The following is a 20,525-nucleotide window of genomic DNA, read 5'->3' as shown; positions in this document are numbered from 1 at the left end:
CGTCTCCTATCTTTGTTGCTTCATTATGTTGCTCCGAGTTCATCGCTTTATGGTTCGCCATAACTGATTGATTGAGGATCTGACTTATTTTCTGCATCAAGAACTCTTTGAGTGTTCAAACATGTTGATCATTGGGACGTCGACTTCTACACCTAGTTTGATTTTGATTGAGCATTGATCTAGGATTTGATCTCAACTAGAATTGTATACAGAAACTATCCGGAATAAATAACGTGCCTACTTGGAGTAAACATGTGAAACCAAGGATGATAAGATGAAGATATAAAAGGGGCAGATTCTGCAATTCCTTTTATTAATTATACCCTTTGACCTTGCTATGTAAATAGTTCAAACATATACAAACAATCTACTCCATAACTTGGTGCAAGATGATGATTATGAGTTAATGGTCCAACAAGTTTTTGGCCATAAAGGCTGCTACTCTGACCAGAAAAACCTCTTTGCAAAATGCAAGGGAAAGACTAAATGATTGCCCTACCCAACCCTCACAAAACAAAGGAACATGGTGTACCAGGATGACCTTTTACAGCTAGCATGTGGGGGCAAAGAAACAAACTTGATGAAAACAGGATTCCATAGTTCACAAAAAGAAACTAGAATTATTTTAACATGAAAAATTAAAGGCAAAAATGCAAAATCTTGTAAAAAGGCTGCATTGTTTCTGGTTTCAAGTCCTGTCTTTCTATTGCAACTCAGGTCATAAACTAACAAATAAAAAAATGTGTCCCACCTAGCTAATTAACAATTTTATATAATATACGAGACAAAGAACCCCAGTGCAACATCCCGTGGAATCATATTAGCTTCAAAAAGACATTCTTGGCAGAAAGAACGCCACCATATATGTATGTATTAGTAATAAGCAAAACTGGATCATAGACACAGCTGTAACAATTATACATGAACATAGGAGGACACATACCTATCTCCAGAAAAGCAATCAAAATGGCACTCTTCCATTAAAGCCACCAAATGCTTACTGAAGTATATGCTGCTTTATATTTCCCAACTAAAACTTTTAGGGATCACCGACACTGATAGAACAACTACAGCACATTTCACATTTCCCCCAACTTTTACTTCAACACCCTTCTTCTACTCGCTTTAAGATCACTAGGGATGATAGATACATTATCTACATATATCCCACCTTTAGAATGTGTGCAGTCTATCTGCTTCATTGAGAATCTGACTTCAGTAGCAAGATCAGATGCACTTACAATGAACTCGCCTACTTTATACTCCATCCAACAACCACGTTTTTGATTTCCATTTGCCTCGTCTTTATCACAATCATCTAAAAAACATTCGGTAGATGCTTCTTGACCATCTGAAGTAGACAACTCAAATTTAACCGGCTTTATGTCCCACCCATGGGTGTGTTCGAAATTACAAACACGTCTCCCCAATCTTTTGGAGAATCGTCCCAGATGTATCCTGAATGATAATGTGTATACGTCAGCTGGAAAAGGGAACTTCAGTGAACCATCTACTTCAAACCACCATATTTGCTGCAAATATGCCGCGATGTTAAACCTGCAATGTAGTAGCAGAATCAGTACATAATTCGCTCTTAACAACCTATCTGTTGGCTCATGGCTGTAAGAAATAAGATGAAACATTTTAAATAAAAAATCCCTGAGCCCACTTTGAAGAAAAGTCATTGACTAAATAGAAAGTAAGCATGCAGACGTTATTTCCTATGAGACCTGAGAATTTTACAATTGAATCTTACATTTTATTGAGAAATAATACATCAATTTATACAAACTAAATTGATCTATAATTGGAAGCTAATTAAATGGGAATTAACTAGTTTCCTAATTATGTTGATACACTAAATCCAGCCGCTGTATAGTCAATACTGCTCCTCTAACTGGAACACATAGATCATATGCATCAACTTTGTTACAAATGAAACCAATGCAAGAAGCTCTGAGTGGTTTAAAGAATATGTCTGCTAACTAATATCTTTTCTCTGATAAAGTGACAAGTCACAATCGACCTTTGAAGAGCTCTGTTCTCTTGTGAAACGGAGAAAAGACATGGACACAACAAGTACAACCAAAGACACATGAAGGTAGAGCGGCTGTTCCCTAGAAGACCCCAAAAAGGTAGAGCGACTGTTCCGTGAAGACCTGACACTTACCCCAAAAAGGTAGAGCCGCTGCTCCCGTGAAGACCCCCGGCTTGTGCAAGAGTATGAGCAAACAGGTAGAAGGCACAAAGACTAACTAATGATGAAAGCAACATAAGAGAAATAAAAAGAACAAGTACAAGTAGGTACACTGACAACATACGGAAAAGATACGTCCAAAAACACAACTCTATCCTAAGCTGCGAACCCTCTTCCCCGCACTCCAAGCGGTCAACTACTACAGCCACAGTTCTCCATACCTAGTCCACTACCATGGTCCTCCGTCTCCAAGTACTCCTATCAGAGGTCATATCCTCGGAACGGTCTAAGGCCACGATGTCCAAGATTAATAGGCCAAGTCAGAATATACAAGCCAGAATCTTGGTAATGAAGGAAGAGATTTGCTCAGACAACACCTTGAGCCCTCGATGTGGATCCATGACGAAAGTAAGATGGTAAGTGTGTGACATCAATAATATAGAAAGCAAACTAGGGTTACCAGAAAGATGATCTCAAACACCCAATAGAATTACTCGACCAAGGAGGTGTAAGCACCAAGGAATCAAAAATGAACCAATTTACACTCTAACTCCTATTCTGAGCTTCTTCCTGAGGATTCCCATATGCAAGTGCCAAGAGAACCAGCATACTATGTCCTCCCGCACCATATCAGGCAGTAGTGTGTTTTCTGGTCAACAATGAGGCATCAGTCTCCTCGGTTATTGTTGGTCTTTCGCTAAATAAGCAAACTCGAGGGGTAGGGAGAGAGAGGGAAATAGTTAAAAACTTGTTTGGTTAGATTTGAAAAGAGAAGGGTGAATAGAGAGGAAAAATGAGGAGAAGTAGCACAGAGTTGAATGTGTGTGATAGGGCATGTATCTACCAACTAATAGTTTATATATACCATTTCGAGAGAAATATGCATAGTGCAACCTGCATATAAACATAAACATCCACAGACAAGGCTGAACAGAATATTTATAAAGATACAATAGACAGGGTACGGCTGAACAAAATGAACAGGTATACCAGCATATATATAATGTATAAGCCATAACTTCAACTTTGGCAGAGTAAGGTAGTATCTAACAGCATAGACAACAATAGCAAATTAATTTAGTGTAAACTTTAGCCCGCACTTGATTAAACAATTCCAAGAAGGTCCAAAATGATTCATGGTTGTATGCTTCTCCATGAGTCCTGACCCCTTACAATTTATTCAGAAATGGGGGCATAAACATAAAAATGGGCATTATACAGCAAAGATGAAGTCCATACAGCAAGTTGTCATCATGAACTTTCTGTTTATAATTGACCCATTGATACTATCAGTTGTGGTCTTCGTATAAACGTGAATAATACATTGTCAATGTCTTGATGAACAACAATATCAAAATCTATAATATTATCCATCAAATATGAACAAAAGAACAAAAATAGCAAGAACATTCCAGAAACCAGCAAAAGGGTCAATTGCTAAAACACCAATAGAAGTTGCACCAACAAGTAGTAGGTTAAAAGAGAGAAAGAACAGAGATACAAAGGAAGATCAAGTACTCCAGAGAATCTGTAACGGGCGTCCCTCAATTGAAGGAAATTAACAGATTTACATGTCCATTCCATATTTTTGTTTATTTTTCCTGTTTCCTTTTACTTGATAAAGAAAATCACACTAATTTTCCTTCCCTTCAGGTGTAAAAATTGGATTCTAACTTGAAACTCTGGTGCAACGTTCCGATGCTATGTATGTGTAGTTTATTGAGTTTTCACATCATACACTCGAATTACTTTAAAACAACAGTAAGTACAAAATCATATGGAATGAATCCAACCTAGATTCTTCGGTAGGAACCCAATTCCAGTATCTCCGATCTTCTATTCCCGTTATTGCCATTGCCTTTGTGGAGATTGACATGCACACTTTTCCGGTAACCCTATCCAACCACACTTCCTGCAATATCCCATACTACAATTAACACATCACACAAGACTAAGCTTACTCAAACCCATTACTCTACTTGCATCATGTTAGCATTCAAGGACAATACATTCCACTTAAACACAGATGCATTACTTATAATTCTATATATATATATATATATATATATATATATATATATATATATATATATATATATATATTCTACGGTTTCAGAAAAGAAGTAATTTCAAGAAACCCAGAAATACAAACTTTTAACAAAAAAAGGAACATTAATGATTAGAGCATAAAACCCATTCCCCAAAGCTAGAACTCGAAAGAAATCCAGTTTAGATTTTGAACTAAAACAGGATTCAATTCCAATCGCCTACAAAATTATATAAATTCAACAGAACAATAGAACTGGAAGCCCTAAACACATTCATCAATCGATATAAACCGAAAGGAAAAATAACGAATTGGAGGCGCTTGCCTTGTTGCCGTCGTCAAATGGGACAGGCCGTGAGAGGAGGGCAAATATGTCTTTTTTACAGAGGTTTTGGTACCTCTCAGGAGGCATCAGGTCCAACAGATCTTGGTAGTTGTGTGGAAGCTTCGATTCCCATACGGTATCCGATGAGGCAGCGCCGCGGAACGCACGGTTGAGTCTTGCTAGGTTACATATTTCCGGCGGCGTAAGATTCATAAACACACACGTAACGCAATCCTCCGGTATATCCCCGAGCCCCGGTCCGTCGCCGGTGGTCGATCCTCCTTCGGTCAAATTAGACAACGAGGCTCCCATACAAATAATGTAACTTCTTTTTATAAACAAATTTTTTGTGAAATCGTCGACTGAGCATGTGACAGTTGGTGGTGGTGGTGGTGGTGGTGGCGCGGGCGGTGGTAGGTGGTGGCGGGAGAACGAGTGTGGAAGAAGGGACCTTTTATGATTCGAGGGAAAGGTGAGTGTCGATGACAGCCCTTCCCCTCGGGTGTTCTGGATTTGTGTGTTATTTTAATATGTTTGTACCAAGACAAAGATTTGTTTTGGAATAAAAATGTCGGCCTTTTTCTACGAACAAATATCAGACCAAATCATTATGTACCCTTTTTTGTCACTTACTTTTATTAATTTAATTACTTCACTTTTTTATTTATTTTCAGACACTTGTTTCAATATCAATTAGAATAAGTTGAAAACTTGGGAAAATAATTAAGGGAATTACATAAAAATCTGATTGATTTCGGTTTAATTTCTTTTTAGGAATCGAATTTTTTTTTTTTTTTTTGATAGGGGGAAGAGGAGGGATACTGTAAGGAAAAAACAATTCTCTCCGCATCACCCCCACCCATCATTTTCATCCAGCATTGAACAGAAAAATAACTGGTTGTTAATGAGGGGAGGCGGAGGATCACCGTCGTACATAGAAAGGGCAGGGCAGGGCGGGGCGGGGCGGGGGTTTAGTCGACAGAGGCGTAGTTGAAGGTAAAAGCAGTCGTCGAAGGTGGTGTCATTGGTAGGGGGGCGGAGTTGGGGAGCTAGAGAGTGGGATGGCATTAATATTTTCAAACTAATGACGTGTAATTTTAGTTTATATTAAAAAAATAAAATTTATATGTCAATTTTTGCGAGTTCCACATTAATGGGTTATCGGGTAAACTAATCTTTTGCATAAATGAAAAGTTTGTCTCACATCCTAAAATCAAGTTTTGAAAATTGGTTTCCTGAAATAAGAATGATGACGTTTTTTTTCAATTTAATCTAATTTTCTCAAGATAAAATATTACTTGGTAAATAAATATTTGAGTTAATTACAAATTTGGTCCTTGTGGTTTACATAAATTAACAAGTAAGGTCCCTCAAGAGAATTATTAACGAGGGGCGTCCTTATAGTTTTATTTTTATAACAAATATGGTCCCTCTTCTAACTTCTTCAGCTAAGTTTCCGTTAGTAAGGGGCAATTTTATCTATTCACCTTCTTGGTCTCTCAACTTTCATTTTCAGTAACGGATTTGATTCCTCAAACTACTTTTCATTTTATAACATAAATGGTCCCTCAAACTATTTTCTATTGTTATAACAATTCAATCCCTCAAACTATTTTTTATTTTTTATGACAAATTTGGTTCTTCCCTCAAACTATTTTTTATTTTCTATGACGGATTTGGTTCTTCCCTCAACTTCTATTTTTATGATTAGTTTCTCCGTTTAATCAATAAAATTTGATGGCACAAAAATATATTTTGAAATTTAGATTTTGCCATTAAATGTTTTATTTTTTTCAAAACATTACTTGCATGAAACCCTAAGCCCAAATATTTTTCAATTTTGAATAAATTTTGTTTTAATTAGTTGAAAGTTAAATTTCTAAAAACAAGTTTTAAAACTAAATACATAACAATATATTAGACAATCTATACTATATTATAAAGCATTTGACAAAAAAAAACTCCTAAAACCATTTCTTATGCATCAAGTACTGTTTATTAATGCATATTACTTACAATTAAAAATTACGAGTAAATTTTTCGTAAGTACAACTTATTGAAACTCCATTTTAAATTCGTGTAATTAACTGTAGATAAACATAATCAAATATATGATAAACATCTAATTTAAATATAAAAAATCAAAAATATAATTAAGATATTCATTGAGTTTCAACACACAACACTTAATTGTTATCTTTATAAAAAAATTATATTATTAAAGCGGAAATAAATTACTTTGTCATTAAATATAAATTAAATTACAATAAAAATTTGAATTAGATAAATTTCACATAAATTTTGAACTTTTAAATAGTGAATTTGATATTAATATCGACATATTTTTCAAAATTTTACAAGATATTCAAATTTATATTTTATCCAACATAAAAACATTATCGATTATCAAAACCACATAAAACTATATTACAATATTAACAGAAACAAAAAATAAAATAAAATACTAAAATCAAAATGTATCATGCTGCATTATGCGAGTACCCTTCTAATAATATATAAAAATATTAAATTTAAGCATTATACTAAAACTAATTAATATACAAAACTAATATTACTGTTAATTTAGATATAAAAATATAAATTTAACCCATTTATTTATATTAACCAATATACACTAAAAATTGTTATAGTTATGTTATAATTAATAAATGTATAAAAATATTATAATTTAGCATTAATCGATTGAAGACTATTAGTTTTGCTATAATGAATAGTGTTACATATTAACAGATTTTAATAACACTAATAATTTTAATTGGTTAATGCTAAATTATATTATTATTAATTTATTAATTATAGTCATTTTTAGTGTATATAATAGTTAAATTTATATTTTTATATCCTATTTAACTATAATTTATGTGTTTGTATGCTAATTAGCTTTATTAAAATATTTAAACTATGCTTGTATATCTTATCATTTAATTGGGTATTTAGTTTTAAAACCTTGTTTTAATTTTCAACTAATTAAAACAAAACATTTATCAAAATATTTCATCGCAAAATCTAAGTTTCAAGTTTTATTTGATTACTTTGTTAATTATATTTAGAAGATACATGTTTGTACCCACAAAATTTTATTAATTAAAAAGGGGGATCAAATTATAAAAGTAAGAGTTGGGAAAGGACCAAATATGTTATAGAAATAAAAAATAATTTGAGATTTTGAGGGACCAAATCTGTTATAAATAATGTAAATCAATTTGAGGGATTAAACATGTTATAAATGAAAAGTAGTTTGAGAGACCAAATTCATTATTGAAAACTGAAGTTGACGGAGAGGAGGATAAAGTAGTCTTTTTAATTTAATTTTCTTTTGGTTTGTTACATTTTTTTGGTTTCTTTTTTAGTATTTTTATCATTTTCATTTAGAAAAACTATATATTTTTTGATAAAATGGTTTATGATAAAATAATTAAAATATTTTCAATACAACTAAACTTTTTATATTTTTGTTTATTGTAGTTTTAGTTTTTTATGAGCTTGATTTTTGCACTAACATCGTTCAAATGCAAGTCGTTAAGTACCCTCACATAAGAGTATTTTAACTATTGTTTCAATAGAGACCAAAACGTTATATTTTTATAGAATCAAACAGTTAATTATTAATAGGTTATTTTTACCAAACAAATTTATTTAATTTTATTAATACGACGTACAATTGTTTGGTCTCATACATTCAGTCATACCAAACAAATGTATGTCTCATATAGATCTGGTAGAATAAGTTTATAAAATTATACGTTCTATTTTAGTAAAATAGCGTACATTTATTTGATAAAAATAGACTAATATAGTTAGTTGTCTGGTCCTACAAAAAATTTATTCGTTTAGTCCCCAACGAAGAAATTAAAATACCATCATGAGAGAGGTACTCAACGATTTGTATTTGAATGCCGCTAATAGTATAACTTAAACTAAAAAGAAACTAAAACTATGATGATATAAAATATAAAACAACGAATTGTATGAATTTTTTTTAATTATTTTATCATAGACAATAACAAAACAGTATAATTGTCTTTATATATTAATTCTTTATCGAAAAAATATGTATTTTGATTAAATCAAAAAGAGGAAAATACTAAAAAAAAACCAAAAAATATATTTAATAAACCCAAAAGAATAAAAAAAATCAAAAAGACTAAAATACCCTTAAATTATAATGATATAATTTGTAAAATATTGACCTTATGAATGTGCTAAATAGATTTGCATTTTTTTAATTTTGAACTTAAAAAATAAAAAAAAAACATAAATATATTTTTGTTATGATAAATTGAGATAAGTAAAGGGGGCAATAAGTGAAAATTTAGATGGTTGAATATGACAAAAGTCAAGTATAAGGGGTATGTGTGTGAAATGCGTAAGCACAGGGGGTGCATATGTAAAATACATCATGGCTGAAAAAATTAACACGCCCAGTGGGACTCGAACCCACAATCGCCTGATTAGAAGTCAGACGCCTTATCCATTAGGCCATGGGCGCTTTTGTTTTTTACTTAGAAAATAATTTATTTAATCATAATAATTCTAACGGGCCTGTCAAACGGCTTGATGTTTCTGGCATCGATAAGTTCCGTCTACTTAACGGTTCTTCAAACGATCTTTTCCTCGAACTTAACGTCGTCACGCTGTTCCGACTTTCACTGCGAATTCTAACCCTAACCCTAACGTCCTTCCGATGGCGTCGTGTGACGACGAGTTTACGCTTATCGGTGATGACACCACCAACAGCCACCATACCAATGCTACTTTCCATCACCACCTCTCGGCGGCCGCACAGTTATTAAAGGCGCCTGCGTTTAACGCACCACCACCTCCACGGCCAACACAGGTTGCACAAGCCAATGGCGAGGGTTACATTGAAGACGCGTTCGGCTCACAGCCTATGGTGGTTGTTACGTATGAAAACGAGTCTGATCCGAACAGATCTGGGGTTAGCGGTGCAAGAAACGAGAAACGGAGCGACCGCGACGAGCTTAGCGACGGAGGAACGCCGTATAGTTATAATAAGAAAGCGAGGATAACGGGTTCTTCATCAGGTGGTGGCGGAGAGTATAGAAAGGATAGAGAGGAGTGGACTGACGCGGCGATCGCGTGTCTGTTAGACGCTTATTTGGAGAAGTTTTTGCAATTAAATCGTGGGAATTTGAGAGTTAGGGATTGGGAAGAGGTGGCGGCAGTCGTGAGCGAGCGGTGCGAGCATCAGTCAAAGAGCGTAGAGCAGTGTAAAAACAAGGTAGATAATTTAAAGAAGAGGTATAAGTTGGAGAGACAGCGGATTATGAACAACAATGGGGGGAACACCACAAGCCATTGGCCTTGGTATAAGAACATGGAGCAGATTGTTGGGAATTCATTGCCCTTGAAGGCTGTGTTGGACGAAGACAAGTCTGTAGGTGGATTGAATAGCTCCGGAAGACAATCCAAGAGGTATACACCTTAATCGCTGCAGTCTTTATTTTTCACCCTCCTTCGAAATTTCAGCATTTCTGAAGAGCGTAAGAGAAAGAGCACCTACTGCATTGACTACTAAAAACACGTCTGGTTGACAGATTCCCTGAATTGATAAAACTCCATTACAGAATTGATCCTACTCAAAACTTTTAAATAACACATCTGGGTATTTCTATTTGGATGGTCTTACAACCATGAACTCAAATTTAATGATCTAATGATTCTTCTTTTCAGTTGCATGATCATCCTGCAAAATTTTCTAAGATTTTAACCCTTTGGGTAGTTTAGAAAATGCTGACTATGGCATCTCTCCGAGCCTACACTGGCTTAGCTGACTGTATTACCACAGTCAACTTGAACAATTAGAACTTGACCCAATCTTTAATTCGGTCCTTTTTAGCTATACATACATTTTCACAAATAAACTGCCCAAGACTAACGAGAAATTTTCGGGATCAATGGTTGGACCATGCAAACTAGAAATACTTTTTCTTGGATAAATGAACAAATTACTCGATATATTTCCTCCCTTCCCGGTCCTCTCGCACTAGGGAAAGGTCCTCTCAATGCTCTAACGCCCACCCCGGGGATGGACGGAACTGTCTCATGACGTTCTGAACATTGTCTTGAAAACCGGTATAGTTTGCTATCGAGGGTTCCAATCCCTCTCTCTCCTTTTTTGCTTGTTGAATAGATTTGTTTCTTTATTGGATTGGTTTTGACCGGATGGTTTCATCATCATAAAGAAAGGGAAGTGGCTCGGCTGTTCCGCCCAAGGTTCAAAATGGTGTAAGGGGTGGCGTGGCGGCGAGGTCAAGCCTCAAGCCTTACACGCCACGGCGAGGATGCGGCGTTTTTCAAGGTGTGATATAAGGCGGCAAATTCGTATGTCATATATAGGATTATATATTTACATATATGTTTTCCATATATTATCTAATTAGATAATAATATGAAAAACTGTATATTCATATTAGACGAAAAATCATATAGATTATTATTATAAAAATAGTTTTTGATTAAATATTTAAAATAGAACTTATAAAAGTAATTTTACAACTTTGTTTAAATCATGAGTCCATCAAGTTTATAAATTCGTGAAATTGTGAATGATGTGATTAGATAAATATATAAAAGTATAAAATCTAAAGTTAAAAGCGTGAAAAAACAAAACATAAAAAAATTAAAAAAACTAAAAAGAATCACGTCTTACAAAATTGGTGGCGCGCCTCACAGCGCCATGGCGTGAGCCACGCCTTACAGAAACGCTATGGGCCTTTTTGAACACTGATTCCGCCTAGCCAAGCCAGAAAAATGGATTAAAATTAAATATAAATGAGTTGAAAAAAAGAACATTAGCTTGTTTTGGTCTATGTAGTAGGACAAAAAAACCCTCTTCTAGCAAGATGTTTCTCAAACATTTGCCAACTAGGTTTTGGTCAACTTTTGATCCATGAAGGAGGTAGGAGTAGTAGAATGAACTCCCTTCTTTTTATTCATAGAAACATCAACATTAGTATTGGATGACACACATGTTTTGCAGTAACTTGTAGGATGAAATATGATAAACACAAGGGGTTGGCCTAGTGTGTACGGCTTGAGACCTTGGTTTATGAGGGCTCAGGTTTAAATTTGTTATCAACTTCTTAGGAGTCATTGGCAATAAGGCCTAAAGTATGATATACTTTTGCCTCTTAATTTATAAACTTAATATTTGACAATATCAACTATAAGTTTCAAGATATCTGATGATGAGTTATGGAGAGAGATGGGAGTTTGAAGTGCTTCTGGGTTTCGACTAGCTGCATATGCAAATAGCATGTTGTATTGGAACCATCAGGGATCTTCATGGCTGATGGAATTTACCCATTTAGAAGTCTGATCAATTTAGTCAGACTGATGAGATTTGCTGAACGAGTATGTCATTCTACGTTTCTGCAGATATACGACAGCAACTTCTAGCCCAAGTGGTCAAATTACTCATATGGAGCCAAAATTAGTGACCAATGCAAGATGGCGGAGAGTTGTTTTTAAAATTAGTGGTTCTGCTCTGGCTGGAACTGGTTCTCAGAACATTGATCCAAAGGTATATTTAATTCTACAAGGTCCATATGGATATTTTAAAAAGTCTAGAAGGTAAATTTAGTGGTCCCTTGGATGTGTCACCCTTAATATCCTAAATTCAAAGTTGGTTTATTTTAATCTATAGGTGGCAATGCTGATTGCTAGAGAAGTGTCGATGGCTTGCCAAATCGGTGTTGAGGTATTTTTTAATTTCAGATGATTGTCACTTCAGTAACATGTGTACTGTCTGATCTGACCTGCAACATTCAAGCCTCCTCATTCAGGTGGCGATAGTAGTTGGTGGCCGCAATTTCTTCTGTGGGGACACATGGGTAACAGCTCCTGGTCTGGATAGAAGTACTGCTCATCATATTGGGTGATGTTTTTATTTCTTCTTATGTGCTAATTATAACTCTTCAACAAGAATATCCCTCTACATCTTACTCCCTTTAGATCTACAGTAACTTGCTGTATGGGATTGAGTAAATGTTACCTAATGCCAGGAAGGATCACTAGGATCTCTTAGGCACTTTATCCTTGTCATAGCTCCGCAATTAAAGAGGCCAAATGCTTGTATGCAGTTATAGACTGAATGCATGTTTGATTAATGGACATAGCTATAAGCCTATTTTAATGCCAATATTTCCACTTGATTTATGATGGAATATGGATTAGAGAAACCTGACTAAAGAAAGCAAGCACAGAATGTAACTAAACTTATCTTTTGAACAATGACTGAAGAAGAATATATAGACATGAAAATCAGGACATTTTATTGTTTATGAATAAAGATCTCACGTGAAGGGGGGAGTGGCGAGGAAGGCCTACATTGAGAATGAATAGAGCAACATGAGTCTACTGTTGTCCTTTTATACCAATTATGGGAGGCAACATCCTGGCATATAGAATGAAAGCTGTCTATATGACGACCAGCCCTATGTTTCAAGAAAGCAAGTTTGTGCCCTGTGTTTGGAAGATAATCTGTGAAACATATAGAATTAGAAGTTCACCATATCTTGTAAACCCAAATGTGCACTAAACTTCTGTTTATAGTCTGGATCGGTCAATAGTCATATTAGCTGTTGGAACCTTTGCTAACGTCATGTCTATGTCAACAATAAATTCCAATTTGGGGTGATCAAACAACAGAGAGCATTTTGGCAGGGTGTCTTCTTAATGCGTCGTAGGATTTATAAGCTGCATTTTATTTAATAATTATGTTTGTATGGGTTGCATTGGCCTATTTGTATGTTTCTTCTTGGTTTTTTTCGTGCTGTCATTCATAGCCAATGTTTGAACATTAAAACCAGTGGCTTACTAATGTTAACTCTAAGTGAACCCAAAGTCTTGTTGAATGACCTCATCAATAGAAATAACTTAGTTGAATGTTATCCGGTCATATGTGGTCGTGACAAGCAATGGCTTTACATATGTTTCCAGTATGATGGCGACTATGATGAATTCCATACTACTCCAGTCGACGTTAGAGAAGTTGGGTGTTCAGGCACGTGTGCAATCTGTCTTATGTATGCCAGAGGTTTCTGAACCATACAACAGACAACGGGCAATCCGGCATCTTGAAAAAGGGAGAGTTGTAATATTTGGTGGTATTGGTGCTGGCACAGGAAATCCACTCTTCTCCACTGACACAGCTGCAGCTCTTAGAGCCTCAGAAAGTATGTTCCATGATATTTGTCATCCATCAAAGTGACTTGGAGAAGTTCTATATATTTGTTTCTCCTGGATATGAGTTGATGGTTTGTTGTTCTCCTGTAGTTCATGCTGACGCAGTTGTTAAAGGAACCAGTTTACATGGTATCTATGAATGCGACTCCATCAGCAATGTCGGGTATGAGCACATTTCCTTCAGGGAGTTGGCTTCTAGAGGTCCATCTCCAATGGACATGATGGCTACGACATTCTGTGAAGAGAATGGGATTCCAGGTTGGTCTTCTTTCTTTTGTACACCTGCTTTCTCGACATGTTATTTTTGTTCAACTAGTAATCTGGTTCACAGCAATGGCTACACTGCGCATCCACAGTTATGGTAGTCGAGTTGAGTTGAACATTTGAATTATGATAGTCTAGATGTGTTGAACACTGCGCACCAACAGTGATGGTAGTCTAGTTGAACATTTGAATTATCTTGTTCTTTTGTTCTACATTCGTTTTACCATTTAGGATACGTCCAAATGATATACACCCATGCAGATATAGGTATCTACTAGTAGTTGGAGAATGGAGTGTCTTGCAGATGGGCAGTTTAAAATTTGTACTAAAAGTGTTGTAGCTTCATGTTTGTTTCTAAATTGTAAGTTTGAGAAACAGTATAAGCAATGAATCTTTGTCTACATACAGGCGATCCAACTTTCAGTTAAGAGTTTAAACTAGCATGAACATTGAAGTTTACAAAAACTTTGTTGGAAAATGGACCATGTAAGGAAAAGAAGGTTGCATCTTTGTTATGTATTTGCTTAAGAAACCCAAGTTGTTTCTTGGTAAATGTTCTTAACCCCTAACTAAATACCAAATGTGAATATGAAGAGAAGTATGTTTAGGTATAGTTTTTAGCCAAAACAAATTCGATTTATTTACCTACCTCATTGTGATTTGATACGTGGTAAGCTAAATTGGACCTAAATGACTAGCCAAAATATCATCCAACTGTCTTGGTTTTTATTCATATTGATTTTTAAGAATTTATTTCTTTCATGTTGTTTTCCATCATTACTGTTGGCTGTTGATTTTTCATTTGATTTTCCAACTTTCTGTTACTTTTTGGCACGGTTTTCACTGCTTCAGTCTTATTCGGGGCCTATAATGGTTTGTCTCTATGTTTCATCAACTTTCTTCTTTCTTTTTCTGTTGACTTTTGGTTTTCCTTTTTGCTAAATCAGGAACATACAGTGTTCATAGTAGAACTATCATTAATGAAAAATTATTTTTCTTCTAGAAGTAAGGAAACAAAGGTCAACATATCTCGAAGACAAACTGGAGCTAGTAATTGTGTAATATATAATAAATTTCCATAATATGGGGCTGCGTTTGCCGTTTGCCGTTTGCCGTTTGCATGCAATCTAGGAGGTCTATATAGAAGTTGGAGGAGGATCGTGTGAGAATAGGAGCTAAGGTGAGAAGCGTAAGACGGGATTTGGACCCTTGATCACTTTTAATCTCACTCCATGAGTTGTGCTTCTCACGGGAACTGATCTGGTGCATCTCGTTACTGTTGATCTTCAATTCAGATTGATCCAAGGGTGGAGATCCCTTCTTACCCTTCTCACCATAACTTACATTCTCACCGGAACCCAACTCATTTAGATGCTGTGTTTTCTTTAATAGCCAGCATGTTAAACTATATACACCAAGGTCCATCTTAGCCTGATGATAGTGTTCTATTAAGGAACTTCTAATAAAACGCTTTTGTTTCAATCAAAACTTGATTCAAGTTGCATTTTTCTGACAGTTGTGATCTTTAATCTTCACGAGCCTGGAAATATATCAAGAGCACTGTCCGGGGAACATATTGGTACGCTAATCGATCAAACGGGAATAATTTGCTAATTATTGATGTGGCCCTACACCCTATCAGGTTCAACGACATTGAAGTCCATCAGGTACCACTCCATTCACCTGCTACATTTACTCAATGCACACCATGCCACTGATTTCACCTGCTGGTTTCTGTTAGAAGGAATGATTTTTGGCAACTGGCGATATGGTGATGGTTTTTGACCTAGTCGCTGTACCTTAACTGTTATAGTTGTGTAAATTGTCTAGATGTAGAGGTCTTAGATGGTGTGTTGTAGCATTGAGGTCTTAGATAGTGTGTTGCACTGTCTTGCTTTTTTTATAGGGAATGTAATGGAACACTAGATGAATGTAATTGTGAGGGAACAAATTTGCCCGCCATTGCGTTTTACGTTCCCGACTTTCTTCGTACCGTTTTACTGGTCGGAGGACGAGAGGTTATGCGTTCAAGTCTAACAAGAGAGTTTGCTACGGTTCACGTATATCCAAATACTATATAAAGTTTGTGTGTATGTATATATATATATATATATAGAGAGAGAGAGAGAGAGAGAGAGAGAGAAAGAGGAGCAATCAAATGAAAACCACTCCAATTTGTAAAAACCGTAAAAACTACTCTCATCCATCGTTAATCTTATGAATTTTTTTTCATGAAATTGTTAATCTTGTGAAATTGTTTCATATAATACTTTTTTGATGAAGTTGTTTCATATGTGGTTATGAAATTGTTTCATATACTACTTAATGAAATTTTAATGAAACTGTTTCATGTATTTCTCTAAAATTAAAATAATAAAGATGATAATTTCCATGATTAACACCCTCCACAATAAAAATGGTTAATCAACCTCTCATAATTACAAAAAAATGAACAAGATGAAAAATTATGATTGGTTGAATGAGGTTTTCACGGTTTTTACAAATTGAGTGGTTTTTATTTGAACCCACCCTTATATATATTCATGTCTGAAAAAAGGATTAGGATTGGTTAGCGTGTTGGTTAGTTCTTGAGGGTGCGTTTGGTACACATACGGGATTAGACGATGGGACGGGATGGACGAGGGAGGCAGCCGGTGGAAGAATCGTGCAAGGTTTTAGAATTTTATTTTGACATCGGTAACTTAGTAATTTACCTTTCTTTTATGATACCCCTTATTTTTGTTCCACCTATTTTGTTTGGACAAAAAATGCATTGTTGTCCAACTCAATTATGTCATGTCTCGGTCTTAATGTCGCATCAAACATGAAACAATAAATTTTCGTCTATTTTCTGTCTCGTAAAGGCCCTGATACCAAATGCATTTCGTCAATTTCTAAAGACACCTGTTTTTATATAGACTTATTAGCAAGAGATGAATTTATGGGTCGTTTAACGACGCTAACTAGGTAAAAACTTATTGGTTAAAATTCTCAGTCATCACATCATGATGGTATAATAAGATCGATTGTTGGTATGGGTCTCTTACTAGATAAGAGCCATGGGTAAGGGGTTGTTTGTTACCTCTTAATAGTTTCATTAAGAGGCAACATCTGAACCGTTAAGAGGTGAATCTTGTTTGGCAAAAAAAAGTGTGCCTCTTAATAGTTTTAAAATCCTCTAAATGATTTTGTATCATGGATCTCTCTTAACCATTAAGAGTCCTAATTTCATTATACATAATTACTAAACAATTATATTTTATTTTACACTATATCATGAGAGTCTCTTAATCATTCAGCAATTGCCAATTAAGTGAATTGTATTTGATTATTAATGCACCCGATTCCTTTTCTTTTAGAGGAATTTATCAATTTTAACATTTTATTATTTCGTGTTTAGTATATTATTTAGTCACCCACGCCTCCTCATAGCAACCCTAATTACTCATATAACTCGGTAACTCCTTGTCTCCTCCTATCCTCAATGCACGCCTCCACAATCCATACCTCCACCGTTCGATGAGCACACGGTCCAACCTCTACATGAGTACATGACCATGTGAATCTTAATCGATCGTCAGTACTGTACCATGTTAACGAATTTGTAACTTCAATTTTTGAGATGGTACAAAATCGTATCGACCCAAAAAAGTTGGTACAAATTAAGTTAGTACCAAATAGAGTTGGTTGGTACACGACATAAACAATTGTGTACCAATTATAGTTGTTTGGTACACGGTATAAATAATTATGTACCAATTATAGTTGGTTGTTACACGGTATTGAGAAAAAAACATGGTACCATACCATGTTCGCCCCTAATAGAAAGTCACTCGATCAAATTTAAACCAATCAATCCAATTAGAACCGACTGACCAATATTGGATATCCAATTGTAATTAGATCGAATTGGATTTAAAATTTCAACATCTAAATTAGACCGATCGATTCTTAGATAACAGTTCAGAATCTAATAAAACCGAAATGAACCAATTTAATTACCCATTCAATTATTAACAATATATATACCGTCATTTTACGTTATTAATTATATATTAATTTCTATAGGCACGATTCAATATATATTAATTTTGTGAAAACAACGTTGCATCTTTCTTAATTTATTTAATTTGTATTGAATAAATGACATGAATATTTTTTATTGATTATCAGTTAAGAATCGACTTATAGAAGACTTTTTAAGGATGACGCAACCTTTTTTAATAAATATTTTTGTGGTCCCGGGAAGGCATAAAATTTGATACAAATTTGGTGGTGTTTGAAATTGCTTATAAAAACAACTTATTGACTTATTTCGGTATGACATCGGTAATAAGCATTTTTGAGTGTTTGGATAAACAACCTATACTGTAACGCCCCCAGAACCCCGTAGCAATGATATTGTCCGCTTTGACTAACCTGCCCGCTCAACCACAAAGCAGTAGTCGCACGGTTTTGTTTYTGGCAGCCGCACAACGCAAGCCCCAAAACCGGTCATGCTAGGATGAGGTATCCACACCCTTATAAGGAGTGCTTAGTTCTCCTCACCAACCGATGTGGGACGGGATGTTACATATACCGGTGCCAAACCGATAATAAGAGGTTTTTGAATAAGTTAAACCATTCTAACTTATAATAAGTTCGCAATCCCAAATACCCCTTAATGATATCATGATTGCTTTTAGATTACATTGTTTTTTTTTTAAGGTGAGGATATATGCACGACTCCCTATTGGTAAAGTGCACCCCTCCTATTATTTAGGTCAAAGTGAATTAATAAATGTGTTTTTCATTAATTGTTTTTCAAAAATTTATGTGCTATAAATTTATGTTTTATAACTTTTTTTCAACATTGTTTCCTAATTTTATTTTTCTAAATTTATGTTTTATAATAAATTTTTGCAAACTAACTATCTATAAATTAATTTAAATAACTATAAACTTATTTTTTATTTTTATAATTGTATTGTTAACGTTTTAATTAATTAATAATTTATATATGTATTTTTTTAAAATAAATATTTAAAGCTACAAAGATATAATAATTTAATACAAAAAAGATCATCAACATAAGTTAATTGATAAATCAACAAATAACGTACAAAAAGTCTGAAAATATTACAACTCAATCAAGTGAAATAAATTTCATAGTACGATTACTAGATAACAGTTGCTCGTACTTATTTATTCGGGTCATGTACGGAGCAGCCAATGCGGTTATGCAATCATATTTGAAACGAAACCAATTTGGCATGATAGAAGGCATTGGGTATCCTTCTGCCAAATTTTTTTTTACGTAATGATTATCGTTAACGTATCCAATTATAAAATCAAAATGTTCATACCACGGCGGGGACTAGATCGAAGTGGAAAGAGTGTCAGGATACCTATAGTTGTTAAAGAATGTAGTATCACAGTGCATCTTGAAGCAATCAACAAACTCGTTTCAAAAACATCCATCCAATGTTCATTTGGTGCAAATGAGTCCAGCTCAAAGAAATTCAAGTAGTTATAAAGTTGATACCGTAGTTCAATGCCATACACATCGAAATATTTTGTTTTGTACATGTTTAACTCTTCCATTAAATCATATCGAATAGATGGCCATTCATCTTCGTGGCGACCGAGACAAACAACTATCGTTCGAAATCCACAGTTTCCATCGCCTTTTACATCTTGTACCTGTGTGATATAAAAATGAAAATTATTTCAAAATTGTTTAATACATTGAAATAAAAAAAAATTAACTTGCAAACTACGTTACGTACCTGCACGATGTACGGATGGAAAATACTTGGAAATTGATTAATGTATGAATGTGCATAATTTTTTTGGTTGAAGTATGAACTATGTCTTATTTGTTCATTGTTCACCAAAATATCAAACTCCACAAATGCTGATGCGTCTGGACAACTATGTCTATGAGGTTCCTGAGTTGGTGGGTCGACATTGAAAATCGTTTTTCCAACTAGCCATTAACAAGTTCGAAATCGTAAAGAGATAATGTTGAAATGGTTACTTGTGAATGAAAATACAAATTCCACTTCCCTTTTTATGGATTATTTTCTGAATTTTAAAGTTGCAAAAGGATTAACGATATATATTTTTTGAAAATATAAATAAAATAAAAATTAATAATTTGCATATGAGGGGCTGTTTGTTTCCCTCTTAATGGTGACATTAAGAGGGAGCCTCTTAATCGCTCAGAGGTTGGTAGTGTTTGGCAAAAAAAAATGCCTCTTAATGGTTACAATCCTCCTCTTAACCATTTTGCATCTAATGGGCAGCCTAATGGTTCAGAGGTTGTTTTTTCCAGAACTACCCTTCCCCCCATCGAGTTCACGTCGCCTTCACGTCGCCTTCTCCGGTCACCTCCACCGTCTCCGGTCACCTCCACCGTCTCCATCGCCGGTCGCCTCCACCAGTGATGCAACTAGAATCAACACCGATCGGCAAGGGCG

At 34.8% G+C, this 20,525-nt stretch overlaps 2 protein-coding genes and 1 non-coding gene across 3 annotated transcripts; 1 reads left to right on the top strand and 2 right to left on the bottom strand.

The window, feature by feature from the left end:
• Nucleotides 1-799: 799 nt before the first annotated feature.
• Nucleotides 800-5,070, bottom strand: LOC112522219 (F-box protein PP2-A15-like). Its single transcript, XM_025131315.1, has 3 exons — nt 4,570-5,070; nt 3,991-4,109; nt 800-1,557 (listed from the first exon to the last, which is right to left on the bottom strand). The coding sequence occupies exons 1-3, from the start codon at nt 4,879-4,881 to the stop codon at nt 1,098-1,100; spliced, it is 891 nt and encodes a 296-aa protein (XP_024987083.1). The 5' UTR covers nt 4,882-5,070; the 3' UTR covers nt 800-1,097.
• A 3,936-nt stretch (nt 5,071-9,006) lies between these two features.
• On the bottom strand, nt 9,007-9,079 carry TRNAR-UCU. The gene has a single exon. It is a non-coding gene; the product is annotated as a tRNA-Arg (tRNA).
• Nucleotides 9,080-9,228: 149 nt separating this feature from the next.
• LOC112520655 lies at nt 9,229-16,126 on the top strand. The gene is made up of 7 exons (XM_025129086.1): nt 9,229-10,026; nt 11,992-12,136; nt 12,260-12,313; nt 12,399-12,490; nt 13,555-13,790; nt 13,891-14,058; nt 15,581-16,126. The coding sequence occupies exons 1-7, from the start codon at nt 9,275-9,277 to the stop codon at nt 15,676-15,678; spliced, it is 1,545 nt and encodes a 514-aa protein (XP_024984854.1). The 5' UTR covers nt 9,229-9,274; the 3' UTR covers nt 15,679-16,126.
• The last annotated feature ends 4,399 nt before the right edge of the window (nt 16,127-20,525 follow it).

This window comes from Cynara cardunculus, assembly GCF_001531365.2.
Source record: "Cynara cardunculus var. scolymus isolate 2C chromosome LG 11, CcrdV1, whole genome shotgun sequence".
Classification (NCBI taxonomy): domain Eukaryota; kingdom Viridiplantae; phylum Streptophyta; class Magnoliopsida; order Asterales; family Asteraceae; genus Cynara; species Cynara cardunculus.
The sequence above is the reverse complement of the archived record's forward strand: the minus strand, read 5'-3'. Positions and strand labels throughout refer to the sequence as shown.